The sequence below is a fragment of the Camarhynchus parvulus genome, chromosome 2 (assembly GCF_901933205.1).
Source record: "Camarhynchus parvulus chromosome 2, STF_HiC, whole genome shotgun sequence".
In the NCBI taxonomy this organism is placed as follows: domain Eukaryota; kingdom Metazoa; phylum Chordata; class Aves; order Passeriformes; family Thraupidae; genus Camarhynchus; species Camarhynchus parvulus.
The window spans coordinates 35,422,848-35,440,552 of record NC_044572.1 but is presented as its reverse complement, the minus strand read 5'-3'; the positions used below and the strand labels follow the sequence as shown (position 1 = coordinate 35,440,552).

The 17,705-nt window shown below is 38.8% G+C and overlaps 1 protein-coding gene across 2 annotated transcripts in view; it reads left to right on the top strand.

Annotated features, from left to right (window-relative positions):
• The window catches only part of ANKRD28 (ankyrin repeat domain 28), a 119,921-nt gene that overhangs the window by 18,841 nt on the left and 83,375 nt on the right, over nt 1–17,705 (top strand). Inside the window, exon 2 of one of the 2 annotated variants that reach the window (XM_030943540.1) lies at nt 5,223–5,316. The exons of the other annotated variant lie outside the window; for it this stretch is intronic. Within the exon in view, the coding sequence (XP_030799400.1) occupies nt 5,275–5,316 (42 nt within the window). The 5' untranslated portion in view covers nt 5,223–5,274. The remainder of the gene's footprint in view (nt 1–5,222; nt 5,317–17,705) is intronic. 2 annotated transcript variants of the gene reach the window in all.

Here is a 17,705-nt window from a genome sequence, read left to right as displayed (position 1 = left end):
TTATTGATGTTCCACAATGACTTCTTGCACCAATCTATTTATACTTTGAGCCTATCTGCATTATTCTGTGAGATAGGAATATTCATCTGAAATACAGCATTAATCAGCCTCTGCAGTATTGTTATATATGAGTTTGTAGGTACTTCTGTACTATTGATTTCTGTGTAGCATTCTACAACTAATTTTAAATTCAGAGAATAAGGTGTTCAGTGTCTGTCACAGCAGGTAGTTCTTAGTCTAACTGCTGTCTCCCTCTATTTCCCAGCTTAACTGCATCCATAGCATTAAGAGCAGAGCATCATATTGCTTTGTGTTATCCCTGCTATCTTGCCAGACTATCATCTGAATGTGAGTACAGATGGTATGACTCATTTACACTTGTCCTAAGCAGGCAACGTACTTAACACCAAGTATGTGCCTCCAGCTTTTGATTCCTGTGAAAAAGAGTGTTTCCCTCTCACCACCCCAAGGAGAGTTATTTTGCTATGGTTCAATCAGATTTTCGTTCACCTTCCTTTTAAAATTAGGGAAGCAGTCTCTTTTTTTGTTTCCCCTACCTAAAATGCAATTGACACTATTTTTAAAAGATGCCAGACTTCTGCTGATTTTGCTGAGACCACTTTTCAATGGGGGAAAATGAAGATGAACAAATTAATGGCTCCATTGTTTGGATGTAGAAAATACACTGAGGTACTGTAGACCTACTCTGCTACTTTTTCAGTACCTCTGGAATATAGACAACTATTTTCCTAGTGTATGGGGAAGTTAGTGTATTCTGAACTTGGGACATGGATAAATGGGCAAACATTTTCCTTTTTGAAACAGAGTGGGTCTGATAGTGCTTCATTGTTGTCTAGACCTTGTATGGCAGTCTTGAATATGGTGAATGGTTTATCTTTTCTCTTTAGGAACAGGGATAAAAAAGAAATCTTAGAAACCTGGAAGTAGTGGAATATTATTTCTTTTTACACAGAAATCATTCACCTCTCTTTTCTCCATGCCTCAGCTGAGGATCTGCTCTTACAGGTAATATTGAGGAGCATGCAGTGTGTTGAAGGCACATTTGGCGCTGAACAGCACTGAAGTGGAGCTGAGAGTTTGGGATAAAATTGATAAATAGTTCTGTGCCTTACTTGTTTAGTGTTTCCCTTTTCATTTAAGTCAGGCCCAAAAACTAGTTCCATGTTGTGATATAGGATGTTGGGTTTTTTTCTTTTAAAGGCAGTAAGTTTACTGAAAAAAAGGGATCAGGAGCACATTTTCCTAACTTTTAAAAATATTAGAAATTTAAATGGGCAGAACTTTGAAGTTGTTTTTCATTATCCCATTGTATCCTGTTTTCTACTTGTAAAAATAGTACAGCAGCTTTGTTTTTCAACAAAAACTTTGTTTTCTTGCAGCTTTTTCACATATATGCTGTGTCTCAATAAGAATTTGGAGGACCAGCCCTCACTTAAAGCTGTGTAGGTGTTCATAATCATAGAACTGTGTGTCTGTTCCCACCTAGAAACTGAACACTCTTGTTTAAAGCTCGTGCTCCCTCTGATGGCAAACTGCTGCGTTTCTCTTGCTTTCTGTGTTCACTTTCATCTCTCTCCCTTGGTCTCCATTTTATCTCCTTGCTGCAACGCTGGATTAGGCTGTTGTTTCATGTGTGTCCCACTGAAAGTGGAGTTTTAATGAAGCTGATAAAATTGAAGGGCCCTACCAGACTGCATGTATACTAGGCTGTTTGGTTAGGTAGGGGGAAAGGAGGCAGAGCTTATCTTCTCCACTTGAATTTAATATTTTTAACTATTGTAGTCACTCTTCTGTGGTACAAGTCATGCTTACTTCCTAATGCTTGGCTTAAACTGATGACTGCACCTCCCTGAAGCTTGCCTATGAGTACTCTGCTCTTTTAAGCTCAAATTCTTTGTTCCAGAAATCAATTGTTTGGATAATATCATCTTATGCTTGGTACAAAGACCCCTCAGTACTACAAAGACTTCATTAGTTGCTTTTGTATGGGATTGTTATTAAGAAATAACTGTGTTTTAAATCTTGTAGTTCTAATAATAAAGATCTAATATAGAGAAAATAGAACTGTCATTGCAGCTTGTGTGTTAATGATGGGATAGCATATGGTAATCTCATCAGTAAATTTGGCATGTAGATTACAAATAGTAATCTAAACCAAAATTTTAGATTTTAGAATTCTAGTGAAACAAAGCTGTTTATCATGAGGTTACAGAAATAAGACACTGTATAGTTTGTATGTCTTTGTACATCTGTGTATAGAAGACCAGTTTGAGAGAAAAGATAACCATCCTGTTGGCCCTTTGATAAACGACCCTTTGCTACAACACTAGTCAGAGGAGAAGTCAGCAGATCTTTGTGTTCTCATTGCATCTCTTCCCTGCTTCAGTAGTAGTCGTTTCAAATGTTTCTTGAAAGCGTTTGCTAAATTATTTAATTATTATTAAATATTACTAATTTAATTAAATCTAACCTTTGCTTAACATCAATTATTTAAATGGGTGAGGACTATCAGTTCTCGCTCATTGTCACTGACTACAATAGCACTGTTGGGTACTTACTGTGTGTGGTGTTGCCTTTCATGTGTGATGCTGGCAAGGGTTTCAGCTGGTGGAAGAGATGTAGGACTGTAATGAGTTTTCTGGTGTGCTGTCAGGCCTTTTCTGGTGGCATGAAATCCAAATCCATGGTGCATCTGACTCAGGGTCCCCTATTTTGTTCAGTTTGTAGGAACTGTTGGCTTTCAAGTATTGCTTCTGTTTGCTTGCTCAGCCTTGCACCTGTTTGGTAATACTATTTAGCATGCTTATGGCAATTTTGGTGGAGGTAGGTGAACCTCTAAACATGTCAAAAAGACTGAAATAAAGCTCTTATAATTTTGAGCCTTTAGTATCTTCTTGAATGTGAAGTCACTGGTCTTAAAATTTTAGGTGCCTGCCTTAAAATATGTGAAGTGACTAGAGCCTTCCAGGAATTCTGGCACTTGTAGGAGAGATATTAAAGTAATATGTGCTGGGAAGCAATTTTATGGTCTTGCTCAAGTGTTTTGGTTTTCTTTGGTGTGCTGCCACCAAGTGGCAAGGTTTGATATTGCTGCTCTTTATTTTCTGTTTTTGTTTTGGGTTTTTTTAAGAGTGATTTCCACTAATCACTCTCTTTTCTTTCTTTCAAACTGGAAAAGTTAGAAGATTACTTTATGCTCCTGGTACATTCGAATACAATATTCCAAATTATTATTCAGAATAACATGACTGCTTGGAAAGTCTGACTGAAAATTTATAGGATAAAAGAACTGTCAAAGCTAAGCTTTTTTCCCTCCATCATTCTGCTGTTCAGTTTAGATATTCTGGATTCTATAAATTATTGTGGAGTCTCTGTCACTGGAGATATTAAAGAATCATCTGGATGCAATCCTGTACCATGTACTCCTGGATTGAGCAGGGAGGTTGGACTCGATCACCCACTGTGGTCCTTTCCAACCTCATCCATGCTGTGATTCCCTGATTGGAAATAATCTTCAAACTGAAACAATACAATGTAAGCACATGTCTGAAAATAAACATGAAATATAAAAATGCTGAGATCAAAAACCAATATCTGGCAGATCAAAATGTATTATAGAAATAATGCTTGAATCCTACATTTAAACATTTCAAGGTATTTTTGATGAACAATTTTACAAAAATAATCAGTATATTAAACCAGTATTCTAAGCAACACTCAAAATGCTCAAAATACTTCCCTATTTGTTAATTTATTCAAAACTTGCTTTGCTTGGTGGGATAAAGGATGTTGGTGTATTTAAGGGGAGAGTGTTGCAGATGGAGTGGGGTAGTCATGAGGTGCTGGGGGTGACCTGACATCTGTGCAGTTCACATATCTGAGGTGTGCTGTCTATTTGACCTGCTGGGCACTGTGTGTGGACAGGAATGATGGTGGGGCGCAGAAATTAGAGACAAGATGATACATTTCCACTGATTACTGATACTGCCACTGATACTCTCTATCTTCTGATTCTTACAGACTTGAGTGCTATAAAAATTGCTAAGCAGTGAAATTATACTTTCTTTCTAAGAAAGTGAAGATGTTTAAGACTTTAGTTACAGCATTATTTGGGAATATGATTAGAGGTCTGATTTGTAGATGAGACCAGTAGCCAAGGTACATTTGCACAGATAAGCAAATCCATCCTAAGTGCCGTTTAAGAAGACTTCAAATTTCAAGCTCTTGCTAGAAAAGATAGTCTCCTGTATATCCCTCCCTTGGGAGTTTCCTGGCTGTTCTCTCGCACTGTTGTTCAGCAGATCTTACAGCAGGCAAGTTTGGGGGCTGAATTAGGAAAAAACAGTTTTAGCTTTCTGCCAGTTGTTCTCTGTAGGTCAGCTTATGGGACAGTAAGGTAAATGCAGTGGTAGCACAAAGAAAACACTGGGGACATGTAACTACAGCAGTAGTTCCTCTTTGTTCTTGGCTTTGCTGGGGCTGAATATGTCACGTGCTACTCTGCCCTGTTTGGAAAGGTGACTGAGGATTCTATTTTGACCTGAGTAATTAATTAGTCATTAAGACTCATCTAAACAATGTTGTAATCATGCAGATATTTTGGATTGTTCTGTACCTGCTTGCCACAGCTGTTACCTTGCTATTTGCCTTCTGTACCCACTCTTAACTATGAATGCTGAATCTTTTGAGGTTTGCTCCCTGCTCTCCCCTTTTGCCCCTCCTCACATGGAAGGGAGGCATCTGTGAAAGCTAGGCTTTCTTTGTAAATATCATGTGTAAAGGAGGAGGGGAAAATAGTGATTCACTTGTTTTGGTCCACAGAGAGGAAATCCGTCAGTAAAACCTAATAGCAATAAAGACCAAAACAGTTTATATAAATACATTGAAGCTTCCAGAGATCTCCTCTCTGGCACAGGAAATGTCACGTGTTGCTGACTATGCTGCCAGTTCTATCCCCAAGTATTGGCCTATCAATATGCCAGCTGTGCTTCTTATTTGGCAAAAGAAAAATATTAATTACCCAAGGTACTGTTTTGTTTGCCTCAGTAAACTATTGCAACAGTTTTAGCATAATTAAAACATATACTTCTGAGGTGACAATAGTTATTCCTGTAAGATATAGCCAGCATGTGATATATTGGGTTATATTTAAACTTAGTGAAAGAGGATTTAAGTTCTGAATTTTTTTTCCTGTAAATTAGGAATTAATTTTGCCTGTGGCCATTTCAACTCCAGTGTAAGTGTTCCTGTCTCATGGTGCGTAAAGGCTACCACAGTCACATGGCATTTCGCAGGGTAAGACGCTTCTGTATAATTTCATTAAATGCTCTGTTTCCTGTTGTGTATTTCCTTGTTCTCCTAATGTTCTTCAAGTGCTTGTGTTATTTATTAATATAGCAAAATAAGTAAATTTAATTAAATCCAAAGTAAATTTCATTAAATCCACTGTGTGTTTGATGATGTAAGTTTCATTGGTTCCCCTTACAGAACTAACTTATAAAGGAATATCCAAAGCGTTTAGAACTGGTATTGTGGATAGACTTCTTAAATAAAAAACACTTATCCTCCTAACTTTCAAAGTAGTAGGGATGTGTAATTAAGCCCATGTCTTTATTCTATTTAAGGTAAATATATCAAGGTTGTACGTTACCTTAATTCTGCCGTTTTCTGGCTTGGTTTGATCCTGGTGGGCGCCTCAGCCCTATGCAGGCACTTGCTCATTCTCTACCAGTGCAATGGGGGAGAGAATCAGAAATATAAACATGAGAAAAGTCATTGGGTGAGATAAAGGCAGTTCAATAGTGAAAGCAAAAACTGTGCATGCAAGCAAAGCAGAACAAGGAATTCATTCACCACTTCCCGCGGGCAGGCAGGTGTTGAGCCATCTCCAGGAAAGCAAGGCCCCATCACACATAATGATGACTTGGGAAGACAAATGTCATCACTCCAAACGCTCCTCTCTTCATCCTCCTTCCCTCATCTTTATATGCTGAGTGTGATCTCATATGGCATGGGGATATCCCTTGGGTCAATTGGGGTCAGCTGTTTCAGCTCTGTCCCTTACAGCTCTCAGATCACCAGCCTGCTTACTGGTGGGGCATTGTGAGAAGCAGAAAAGGCCTTGGTGCTGTGCAAGTATAGCTCAGCAGTAAGTAAAGCAACCCTGTGTTATTAATATGGTTCTCATCACAAATCTAAAATACTGCCCTATTACAGCTACTGTGAAGAAAATTAACTTCTGTCCCAATACCTGTACACTGAGTACCTTGAGCTAGTGTTTTGTATGCAGTGTTTCTGTCCTTCATGTGTTTGGATAAAGGCAACTACTGCAACTACCTATTTTGGCATATAAATAAAATGGATAAGCAAAAAAAGAGTGAAACTTGTCAGGATGTGATGCCTGTAATTTAACAAGTAAACTGTGTGAGGTCATGTGGTTTGTGGCAGCACTTTTTTTGTTAACTATATTTATTTTGATAGTACCTGGATTGTAGAAGACTGTGAGAAAAATTGGTTTAGGTTGATTGAGCAGGTCACTGGTGATGGAAGCCTTTAGGAGAACACAAGTAGACTTCCATTACTGCTTTAGAGCCATGGGTGTGTTTTAGCTTTGCACCTGAAGTTGCATTTGGTGTAATTTCTTATACATTGGGGATTTTGCTTCAGATTCTGAACTCTGTTTTATATGTTTGTCCTGGTTTAGGGCAAATTTGGGAGATGTCCCAGTTTCAAGACTAAACATCATTGTTTCATTTGAAATTATAGATAATTTTTTTTAACTGAAGTATGTTTTCCTGTTTAGCCATGACAGTGACTCTTGGCTTGTCTATTGCCTTCTGGTTTAGACTAGTTCAGCTACTTCATTTCTTCCTTCTAGCGTGGGAAAATAGATCAAGATTCTTTACCCTTAAAAGTAGTTCTGAAACTCTAAAAGGAGCATTACTGTCAAGCTCTCTCCTAGGACTAGAATCTCCCTAGAGGAGATTATCCTATGCTACTATTGTCAGTGTAATATCTATGGATTCTCTGAACAAAGTAGTCCCTGTTGACAAAAGTCTAATTTAGAGTTTGCTGGCATAACTACTTTAGTTGCGTAAAACCACTGTTCTTCCCAGCTTGCACAGGTTTTCTGTTATTTTTTTTAATATAGGTCTCAAAGAAGTAGTTGCTTTGCTCTTTATAGGGGCCAAAACACTTTTAAGCTGTTACGCTCTGTTTTGTTGATTCCTCTTGCTAAGCTGCAACACTTATGGAGGGAAAGATAAGTGTTTATGGCATGGGGATATCCCATGCCACAGTGAAAAACCTGGCATAGTGAAAAAATCATAAGAGCTTAGAGAAGATGTAAATCCTATCTTTTTCTTGTCTGTTGAGGGAGAACTGATTATTTGTAGACTAGTCCAGATTTTTGGAAAAGCATTGCAGTTTTTAATGCTTGACTTCAAAAGTAAATTTACCTGAGAAGCTAGTGTACATAATTTCAGATTATTACTGCTGAATAAAAGCTGAGAAGGCCAGTTTTGACCAACAGGCTGTATGTTCACCAGTTCTAATTAATATGGGTTTTTATACTGGGCTGATTCTGTATTGAAGAAGACCTCTACTTTGAAAGACGCAGCACCTACATTGTTTTTTTCTGTGTTGCTACCACCAGGTTAGAAATTTGGAGTCTATTGTCACTTAGCATGTTCTTACCGTATTCCACATACCGCTTCCATGTAGACTGTGACATGGAAACAAACTGTAGTAATACTTCTTGCCAATAATGAAAAGGTGCGCTGTTCATATTATTTTGGTTTGAAAGCCCCAGATTCTGGGAGCAATGATATTAGGACAATTTTGGTGGAACTTTAAATTCTGTAAGTTCATGATGGTATGATAGATTTCTAAGCAGAGAAATTGCTGGATATAAGAGGAAGTAGTTTCAATATTTCTCTCTCCAGTCTCAACAACTTTCTTATGCTGGATGAGGAAGATTGTCATGAAATGGTAGTTTCAGTTGCTGGAAATTTTTGCTTCAATGTGTGGGACATGAATCTCACTTAGTTCATTAAGACCTTTCATGCTCATACAGTAATCCTTCCTTCTTCATGCATTTCTACTGCTTAAACGTGTGACTTTTAAAATCAAACCCAAAAGCTGTGATTTGTCTTGGAGCTCCATATGGGCAAGTCTGTTTATAAAACTGAAGCAAGCAGTAGTCTGCTTTTCACATCCCTCCCAGAGCTGATCTCACCCTGGTCTGTGAGCTGGTCTCTGTTGGGACCTTGGAGCCTGGCAGTCCATGTCCCCAGCAAATGGGATACTTCTGGCTGAGCCCATACAGGGCCTGTGTTTGGCTGCTGGGGACTCCCCAGTTGGGGTGCAGTGGAAGCCATCTCCCTTGTGAGTGATGTTCAGCAAGACCCTTAACTTGCAGAGCTTTACAGCATCTTTGTTGCTAAGTATTGCTTGTGGGTACTCCTGACTATCCTTACAGCATTTGCAGCAAAATTGTTAAAACTGGAACTGTTTGATTAAAGCCTTCTTTTGCAAGACACATTCCTGTTGAGACTAGTAGGGACTTCAGAAAGTTTCACTATACTCCTTTTGTTTTGTCTTCAAGTCTCTATAGTTGCTGTTATTTGCACAGAAGTGTTCAATTTGGGATAGTTACCATATGGTTAGGATGATTATGTCTTTCCAGGGTTTCAAGGTAAATTACATTCAGAATTTCATCTGAATAGATGGCCAAACTCACGCTGAGCATCAGGAGAGAAATGGCACACAGAACTCTCTCAGATCTTCGTTAGAACAACCTCCCCAGACTGTTCAGTTTATGTAGCTATGTATTTTGCTCTCAAAGAATCACCTCCCTTGGCCTGCTGGCTACAGTGGTTTTGATGCAGCCCAGGACACGTTTGGCTCTCTGTGCTGCAAGCACACATTGGTGGGTTACAATGAGCTTCTTGTCCACCCACTCACCCAGGTCCTTCTTCCCAGGGCTACTCTCAATCCATCCTCTGCCCAGTCTGTACTTGTGTTTGGGATTGCCCCAACCCACATGCAGGACTTTGCACTTGGCCCTACTGAACCACATGAAGTTCACCTCTCAAGCCTGTGAAGCTCCCTCTGGATGACACTCCTTACTCCAGTCTGTTACCACACCACACCACCCATCTTGGTATTGGTGGCAAGCTTGCTGAGGGTGCACTTGACCCCACTGTCAATGTCACTGACAAAAATGTTTAAAAGGATCAGTCCCAATACTGACCCCTGAGGGACATCACTCATCACTGTTCTCCACTTGGACATTGAGCTGCTGACCACAGCTCTTTGAGTGAGGCCATCCAGACAATATTTTATCCACTGAGTGGTCCATCCATTAAATCCACATCTCTCCAGTTTAGAGTCAAGAATATTGTGCAAGACAGTGTCAAATGCTTTTCACAAGTCCAGGTAAGTGATGTCTGTTGCCCTTCTCTCATCCACCACTGCTGCACAAGCCCATCATAGAAAGCCAGCAAACTGGTAAGGCGTGATTTGCCTTCAGTGAAGCCAGTGCTGACTGTCACCAATCACCACCTTATTTTCCATTTGCCTAAGTGTAGTTTAAAGAAGAATCTGTTCCATGATCTTGCCAGGCACTAAGGTGAGACTGACCAGCCTGTAGTTGCCTGGGGCTTCCTTATTTCCTTTTTTTTAATATGGGAATTATATTCCCCATTTTCCAGTCAGTCAAAACTTTGCTATACTGCCATAACTTCTCAAATATGATGGATTAGCTTAGCCACTTCCTTGGGCAGTTGCCTCAGGCCCCATGGATGTATCTTACCAGGTTCCATGGACTTGTGAGCCTTCAGGTTCCTTACATGATCTTGAGCTTGATCTTCTCATACAGAGGGAGGTTCTTTTTTTTCCCCAGTTCCTGCTTTCACATTCTGCAAATTGGGCAGCGTGGCTGGAGCACTTGCTGGTAAAAACCAAGGCAAAATAGTCACTGAATCTGTCAGCCTTCTCACATGTCCTGGGTAACCAGGGCTCCCATATCTTTCCTGAGAGGACCTAAATTTTTCCAACTCTTTCTTTTATTAATAATGTATCTAAAGGAGTTTTATTTTTTTACCCTTAATCCTCTTGAATAGATTTACCTCTGCCAGTGCTTTCCTAACCAGATCCCTGTCTGTTCAGACAATTTGTCTCTATTCCTCCCAGGCTATCTGTCCTTGCTTCCGCCCTCTGTAAGCTGGTTGTGTTTGTTCATCCAGGAGCTCCTTGTTCATCCCTGCAGGCCTTCTGGCGTTCTGCACTCTTTCCTGAACTTTGTTGGGATACATTGCTCTTGAGCCTGAAGCAGACAATCTTTGAATATCATTCAGCTCTTTTGGGCCCCTCTTCCCCCTAGGGCTCTATCCCATGGCACTCTACTAAGGGGATCCTTGAAGAGACCAAAGTCTGCCCTCCTGTCCAAGGTAGTAAGCTTGCTGTGTGCCCTCCTGGCTGCCCTAAGGATCTTGAACTGAAGATCAAGTAGACTTTATACCATCCTGTTAAATGTCTTTGTTAATAATCATAATTAAAAAGTGGGTTCTGTTTTGTACTGCTGGTACCAGTTGTATTTTTTCAGTTTTGAAGAGCTGCATCTTCTCTTAGTTCCTCAACATTACTTGCTAGAAATCTGGAGGCCAAGCTGCTTTGTGGTGTAGATGTCCTCCTATAATTTGGGGCCTGTGTGAAGATCAGGTTCCAGATCTGTCCCCTCACCTGACCTTTTACAGTTTTATATGTCTGGTAGTTGTTTTTCTTAACTGACATTGGAAAATAATCCCAATATTACCGGGTGGAACATGCCTGGGCTCTTCTGGGCCTTGCTGCTTGGCCAGAGGCAGCAGCTGTGGTGTTTCACCTCAGAGACACCTTTTGGCTGGCTCTATGTTGCAGCTAGGCACTTAGACAAGTCCAGGCAAGCAGGAATTCAGATATTACCTCTGATGGAAAAGCTTTAGGCGAGGTGAAGATGAAGAGGAGACGGATTCTGCGGAGGGTTTAATCCAGGGTTTTATTCCAGGGTCACTGATCTCTGAATCTTGGTAACAGCTCCACAGAAATCCTGACTGCATGGTCTCAGTGTCCTTTTAAGCTTGGGGGGAGGGAAGGGGCAGGTATGGCACCACCCAGGTAGGAAGGGGGGAAGGCTCAGGGGACAAGTGACACTTGGCTAGGCCAATGACCCCAGGGCTGAGGGGCATCTTTTGAACTTCACCAACCAGATGACGCCCTTGCTGGAATGTTAAGACTTAGCAAAGGGGGCAAGGGGAGGGGAAGGGAGAAGGTATTGCCACACTTGGGGAAGGACTGGGATAGCTAAAACAGGAAATTGCATCACACTGCAAAAACTGACCTGTCATGGAGTCAAACTAGAGCAACTTTAATGCAAATCATACTATTAGAGGAAAGTGCCCTGACAAATGTCCTGGAAGAAGAGTTGGTTTCCCCATCTCCTCCTTACATCTTTCCTGTTGCTGAAGTGGTTGTGAAGATGATGGTTTATAGTGTTTTAGTTTAGAAACTGAAAACCATGGTAGCTGATAAACCTTGTTTTGCTCTTCTGCCAATACAAAAGTGATGCACGTCCTTATTTAGAAATACTGGAAACACATTGCTAACTACAGTATTTCCAAAATGCACATGCTGAGAGATAGGTGATTGGTTTTTGGGTGGAGCATACAGTCCACTTTATACATGTTATCGCAATTGATCTTTTGGGGTAAATTATTCAGGAAACTGGGTCACCAGACAGCTACAAGTTATCCAAACACATTGGTCATGTACAGATAAGAGACTTTACATATCCATTATTTGTGTGTAATGGGTACCAGAATGCTGCCTGTTTCTTTCTTTGACCTTTCAAAATTTCAGTACCAGCTATAAAATACTGTGCTGCTATATAACACTTAGGGTGCTATAACTTAAATTACTGTGTGGATTAAACAGATGAAAATAAATTTTATTTTTATCCTAATCTTAGTGATACTGGGTGGGTGGAGGTTCATTGTTGGTTTGGCTTTTTAAAATTTTTTCTTTTCCCTATATTTTTTTATCTGATTCTGGCACCTGATAGAGAAAACTTGAGTCTGAATTTTGACCAAGTTTAAAAGCTGGATGCCTGTGGCACTTAGTATGTGTGGTCTAGGATTTGTGCAGATGTTGTGGTAGCTCTTTAATGCAAATAATGGGGAGCTGAATAAGTTTTATTTGTAAGTGTATTACCTTGGATTCTTTCTCCAATGTGAACTTCAAGATGACCTCATTTTATTCTTTTATAAATGTGACTACGTGTGATATTTCCATAGCTGCTGACCAGATGGTGATAGTAATGACTGAAAAATAAGCTCCTTCCATGATGAATGGAATTTATCGACTGCTGCTTTTTGGCAGGGGTGGGAGGGAATGTTGTAAAAATATGCTGACTGGCAGTTTGCTTGTTCCATCTCTGTTAAAGCCAGGAGTTTTGTGGGGCAAGAATTTGGATGTTTCTCTGATATGGAAAGTGAATCTTTTTGTCCTTCTTGATCATGTTTTAACGCTACAGGAATTCCACTTCGATATATGTAAAACAAAGCTTGTATTACATAAAGAGTAAATGCTTGAGAATCTTTTCCCTTAGAGTTGGTAAAGAGATGGAGTAAAGGCTTATTTTTACATTTGCTTTTAATAATTTTTTTAAACATGGAAAGTTTTACAGATTTTGCCAAAATATTAATATTGTATTAATTAATGTTATAAGTACTTCAAAGAATAGAATTCAAGTGTTCTTTCTTAGAAGGTCAAGAAATTAGAAGTAGCATCTCTAAAGAAATTATATAATGTAGCTGCATTTCATTTTTAAGAACTGACAATGTCCTCTAAATGGCTTTGTCTTGCATATTTAGGTAAAGATAGATATTTCAAAAGAATGAGTCTTTTTTTCCGTGGATATTAACATTTCTTGGATACTATTAATTCAGTTACCTCTACAGGATTTAAAAAGAGTTGGTAATACCCCTAGCAAATAACATCACAGGCCTATTACATATATATTACTCTTTATTTTTCACAGTTGAAGACTTTATAATTTCAGATAGCAAGGAGTAGTTTGTTAGATTATCAGTCTTGAGATATGTAGTGTGTGACTTGACTATTTATATAGATATGACACAGAGTTCTCAATCAAGAAGGAAAAAATGGCAGAGATTTGGTGTTTTTTTCATGTCACCCTGTTGGAAAGAGTGAAAAGTAACACACTTCTGTTTCCAGTATGAGAATCTGGAGGAAGTAGTGAATTTTACTAATATTCTTAGGCAATCATGTGTGTAACTTTGAAGGTTTTCACGTACTTCAAAGAGTAAAAGGTTTTTGTGTAATTACAGAAATTTATCCAGAGGCTGTTTCTGTCATTTGGGGAGGAACATTTCCGGTCTCATTCTTCATATGGCAGTAATGCTATTTATCTTCCTGATCTCTCTGTTCTGTAAGGAGTTACAGCAGCTGTGGTTGCTTCCCTGCAGTTTGCAGGGTCTGAAGCCGGAGAGAAAAGTTACCTTGTCCTTCAGTCTTCCATGAATCAGTGTTTGTGGGGGGCAGAGTTCCTCATTGCTCATCAAAAATTAATGCTAAGTAGTTTCTTACTAAGAGGAAAGGAGCAATACGCCAAATAATGTAATTTTAAGATTGACATTTCTAAAGAGGACAACATTTCATTAAAAGAAAAAGGAATTAATTGGAGTTTTTAAAAAGGAGAGAAAAACAGAACAAAGAAAGCGTAGACCTTAAGTATTTTTTAAATGGCCATGAGGTGTCAGTGTAAATCCAAAAAGAAATTTGGGTGATCAATGCTTCTGAAAAAATGATTGTCTTTATTTCCTAGGGCCTGAAATAAATCTCTAGGGACAAGGTTACAGCAGCTGAGTCAAGACTATAAAAATGTATATCTGCATGAGTTGAAGGTTACATTTTCATACTTATTTGGTGTTTTTTAACCAAGATGTGTAAGTTTATTGATGCATTTCTAGACTCTAGTTTAGTTTCCAAACCAGTTCATGAGTTCAGTGGTGTGTCCCTTCATTGCTCTGCATTATGATCATGCTGGTTGCACAAGGTGTTTTCTGGGGAAGACACTCCACAGCTTGCTATGTAAGTTATAAACAAATAGGACTATTCCTAACCATATTACTGACTTCTTGTTACTAAATATTGAAGTCTTCCTAATATATTTATATTTTATAGAAATATTTTTTTTTACAATGCTTTTATAAAACAAAAGTTCTCTTGCCAAGAAGAGGTAGAAAACAATTGCATACAAGATGCCCCGTGGCCTCATTTTTGCCACAAAACTTGACCAAATACTCTCCCTTTTTATACCCACTTATTTGCTGAGTGGGTTTTGGTTATTTGTAGGTTCTAAGATACCTAATCCTAAAGGAGTGTTAGAGGCAAGGGTGTGTAGAAGGTAATTTTCTTAATATTTTGAATAAGTAGTAGACAGCTCACGTGTATTGTGTATTATGTAGTGTTTTGATATATCTTTCTGATTCTGTATGATAATATTCCTTTATAATGCAATTTGTTGGCTCTTAGGAATGCCAAAATTTACTTTGCAAGTTCTCCCCTAGGTGTCGTCTTAATTAAATAAATCACTGATTGAAGCCAGTGTTAGGAAGATTTTGCAAGACATGAAGCCCAAAATAATCCTGATTGAAAAAAATACTAAACCCCTCAAACTCACAAGTTTTAGATCATGTTGGATAATTGTGTAAAAGTTGTAACTACCTTGCTGTGCTTGTATTTAATACATAAATTCCTTGTGTGTGGATTCTGGATATATAATTGGTTTTGTCTGCTTTTTTTTTAAATTCTCTAGTATTTTTTTATAGAACCATATGCTTTATAAATACTGTTAGTACTGTAGGGACAGTTTGATTAACACAATCTGTGAAATTTCTATGTTGCAAAACGCTTTTTTTTTTTTAAGGAAATGTATTAGAAGCAATTTACATATTGAATCATGGGAGGAGAAAATAATTCTTTGCATGACTATGGTTTTGTGTAATTAGAAAGAATTTAAAGAGTGATATACTTGGTTTTAATAGTGTCCAAGTTTAGAAAAGTTCAGGTGTGATGAAAAGTGTTTTGAGATATTTTAAGGAAAATACAAGAACGGAATAGTTCTGATCCATGGTTGATGGAGGGAGCTGGGTTGATGGGTGTGGGTTTGCAAAGCCATCACTGTCTGTTGCAATGAGCAGTTTGAACCCTCCCACTGCTCTGTGGCAACTGCAGGCCAGAAAAAAAAAAAGTAAATAGGGACAGTTGGGTCATACAAATTGCCTGTGCTGGCTCAGGAAAGGGATGTGAATGTGCAAGGATCATGTGGGGAAGGGAGGAGTGAAGAGCCTGTCTGGTGACCAGCAGTTAAAATCAGACTAATACACTTTTAAAAATGTCACTTAGGAAAAAAAAAACCAAACCTAAACAAACAGGTCTCTAGGGTGGTAAGAATTTAATTAGCATTCTAAAGTAATACTCTGTTGTACTTTATGGAATTTTATTTGGTAATAGACTTTTTAAGCAAAGTGCTTTTTAATCTTCTAAATACAGAATTGAAAAATTGTTAGGAAAAGTAACTAAGGAGTGCAGGTTGTGTTCATGCTCTTATCCTGTAGTGATGTGTAAGAGCCCTCCTCCTGAAGAGCTGCTTCCCTTGTGGGCATTGTAAGGAGGACTCCTTGGAAGGTTTGAAGCAGGCAGGGATGATTTTTTGTCTGCAGCTGTGTTTCTCCTTGCTTCTTCTTTGGGAGAAGCCACATCTATTTTGGCAGCTGCAGAAGTTTTAGATGAGCTCTCTCATCCTGCAGTAGTGCCTGTATGTGTGTGTGTGAATACGTGGATTTCATCCAGCTGTGTTTTATAGTGTTTTCAGTTGCCAGGAAGGAGCTTTTTCTTGGACATGAGGGAGGTGTCAGGGGTTCCTAAAAACTTCTAGAAAGTTTAGCTTTCCTCAAGCAGCAAATCCTGATGCTTGAGGCAGCTATTGACACACAGTATTTTAAAGATAATCATAATAATTTGTGTACAGTGACGCTGTTTACATACTGAAAAGAGAAAAAAAAAGTGGTATCCATAGCAACTGGGATTAATTTTGCTCACTCACATACAGTGTTTTGAGTCCTGGTATGTATGGAAACCAAAATTTCACATGTGAGCAAGCCAGCTGAACTGTGGCTTCTGTGGTCACAGTCTATTCCTATCTACCCAAAACTGAATTAAAAGTCTTGCACTAGTAGGAATGTTATATGCATTTTTAGTATTATAATAGTTAAATATTTATTTAAAATTTTGTTCCAATGCTTATAACTTCTGTAAGAGAGAACTGATTTTAAAAAAGTTTCCTTTAAAAGAAAACTTTTAAATCTTCTAAAAAAATGAATGTATTCAGGACCTTTCCCTCCTAAACTCAATCCTGGGAAAAAAGCCCTCATCATTAAAATGTGCCCCCCTTTTTGCCTCCTCTGTCCCTGCAACACTCATTCCTGGGTGGAACAGGGAGGGGGAGACTGGGCTGTAGGCAGATTGTACCATCACATGACTAATGAGTAGGAAAATCTGAACAGAAACTTTTAAAGGCCACATATTTTCTGTTTTCTTTTAGAGCTATGAAATTATTCAGCCTCTTCCTTCCCTCAGTATTACGGACTCCCTCAACTTTCTACTAGGAGAGTTTCAGTAATGACAAAAGTATTGAATAGGTATTTTGCAGAAGCAGATTTTGTAGTCCTATTCTGCTTGACAAAATCAGAGCTGTGTTTCGAATAGCAGAAATTGTGTGGTTCTCTTCAAAAATATATGTTGTTATCACTGTTATTCTAAATAGTTTCCTCTAGATAATGCATTTTAGTTCTTTTACTTATCAGACTAAGTGAATAGCAGACATACATTTGAAGCTGAGTAAACTTTCCTTCCCTAAGATGGTCAGATTTGGAAGTGTTCTCTTCCTGATGCCCTTCTAGTAGAGGTAAAGCAGCCTGTACTGTATAGTTGCTCCTCTTTAGGTTTTATCTTTGTTCCTCAGTCCAACCTGTGTTATTTCCCCTTTTGGTCATTTAAGCACTGGAAGCCAGTGAGAGCTGTTTAACACTTCTTTGGATGCATTGCTCTGCTCTGGTTCTTAGTTTTTCACAGGGTATTCATTACTTCTCACTCTTAATTGGTTGTATGTTCTTGCTTCTGTGACTGGATTAACATTTGGTTAGTATTTGCTGCTGAGATAACCCAGCTGTGAGTCCAAGCAAAACATGGACTAAGATAAAACCCTGCTAATATTGCTGAAATAAGACAGGTAATGCACTGTTTGTTATAGCAGCATATCCAAGCTGATTCTTGCAAATATGCTAAAATCAAACTTAAATCAGCATAGTTAGCAGTTGGAAGTCGGTGAGCTTTCTGACCTTGGCTAGCAGAGATAGATCCACTGAGCTTCTTGGGTCTTGTGCTTTGGGAGGAGGTGGAGGGGCAAAAAAATCTCCAACTCTTTCCTTTTTACTAATTCTCTGATAGTTGAATGGTTCTGTTGAAAGCGGGTCTGTCAGTGTTGTTTATTTTTTTTGAATAGGCAACTGCTGTTTGTTACTTGAGAAAAGCAACTGGTTCTGGAAATGTTCTAAACTGAT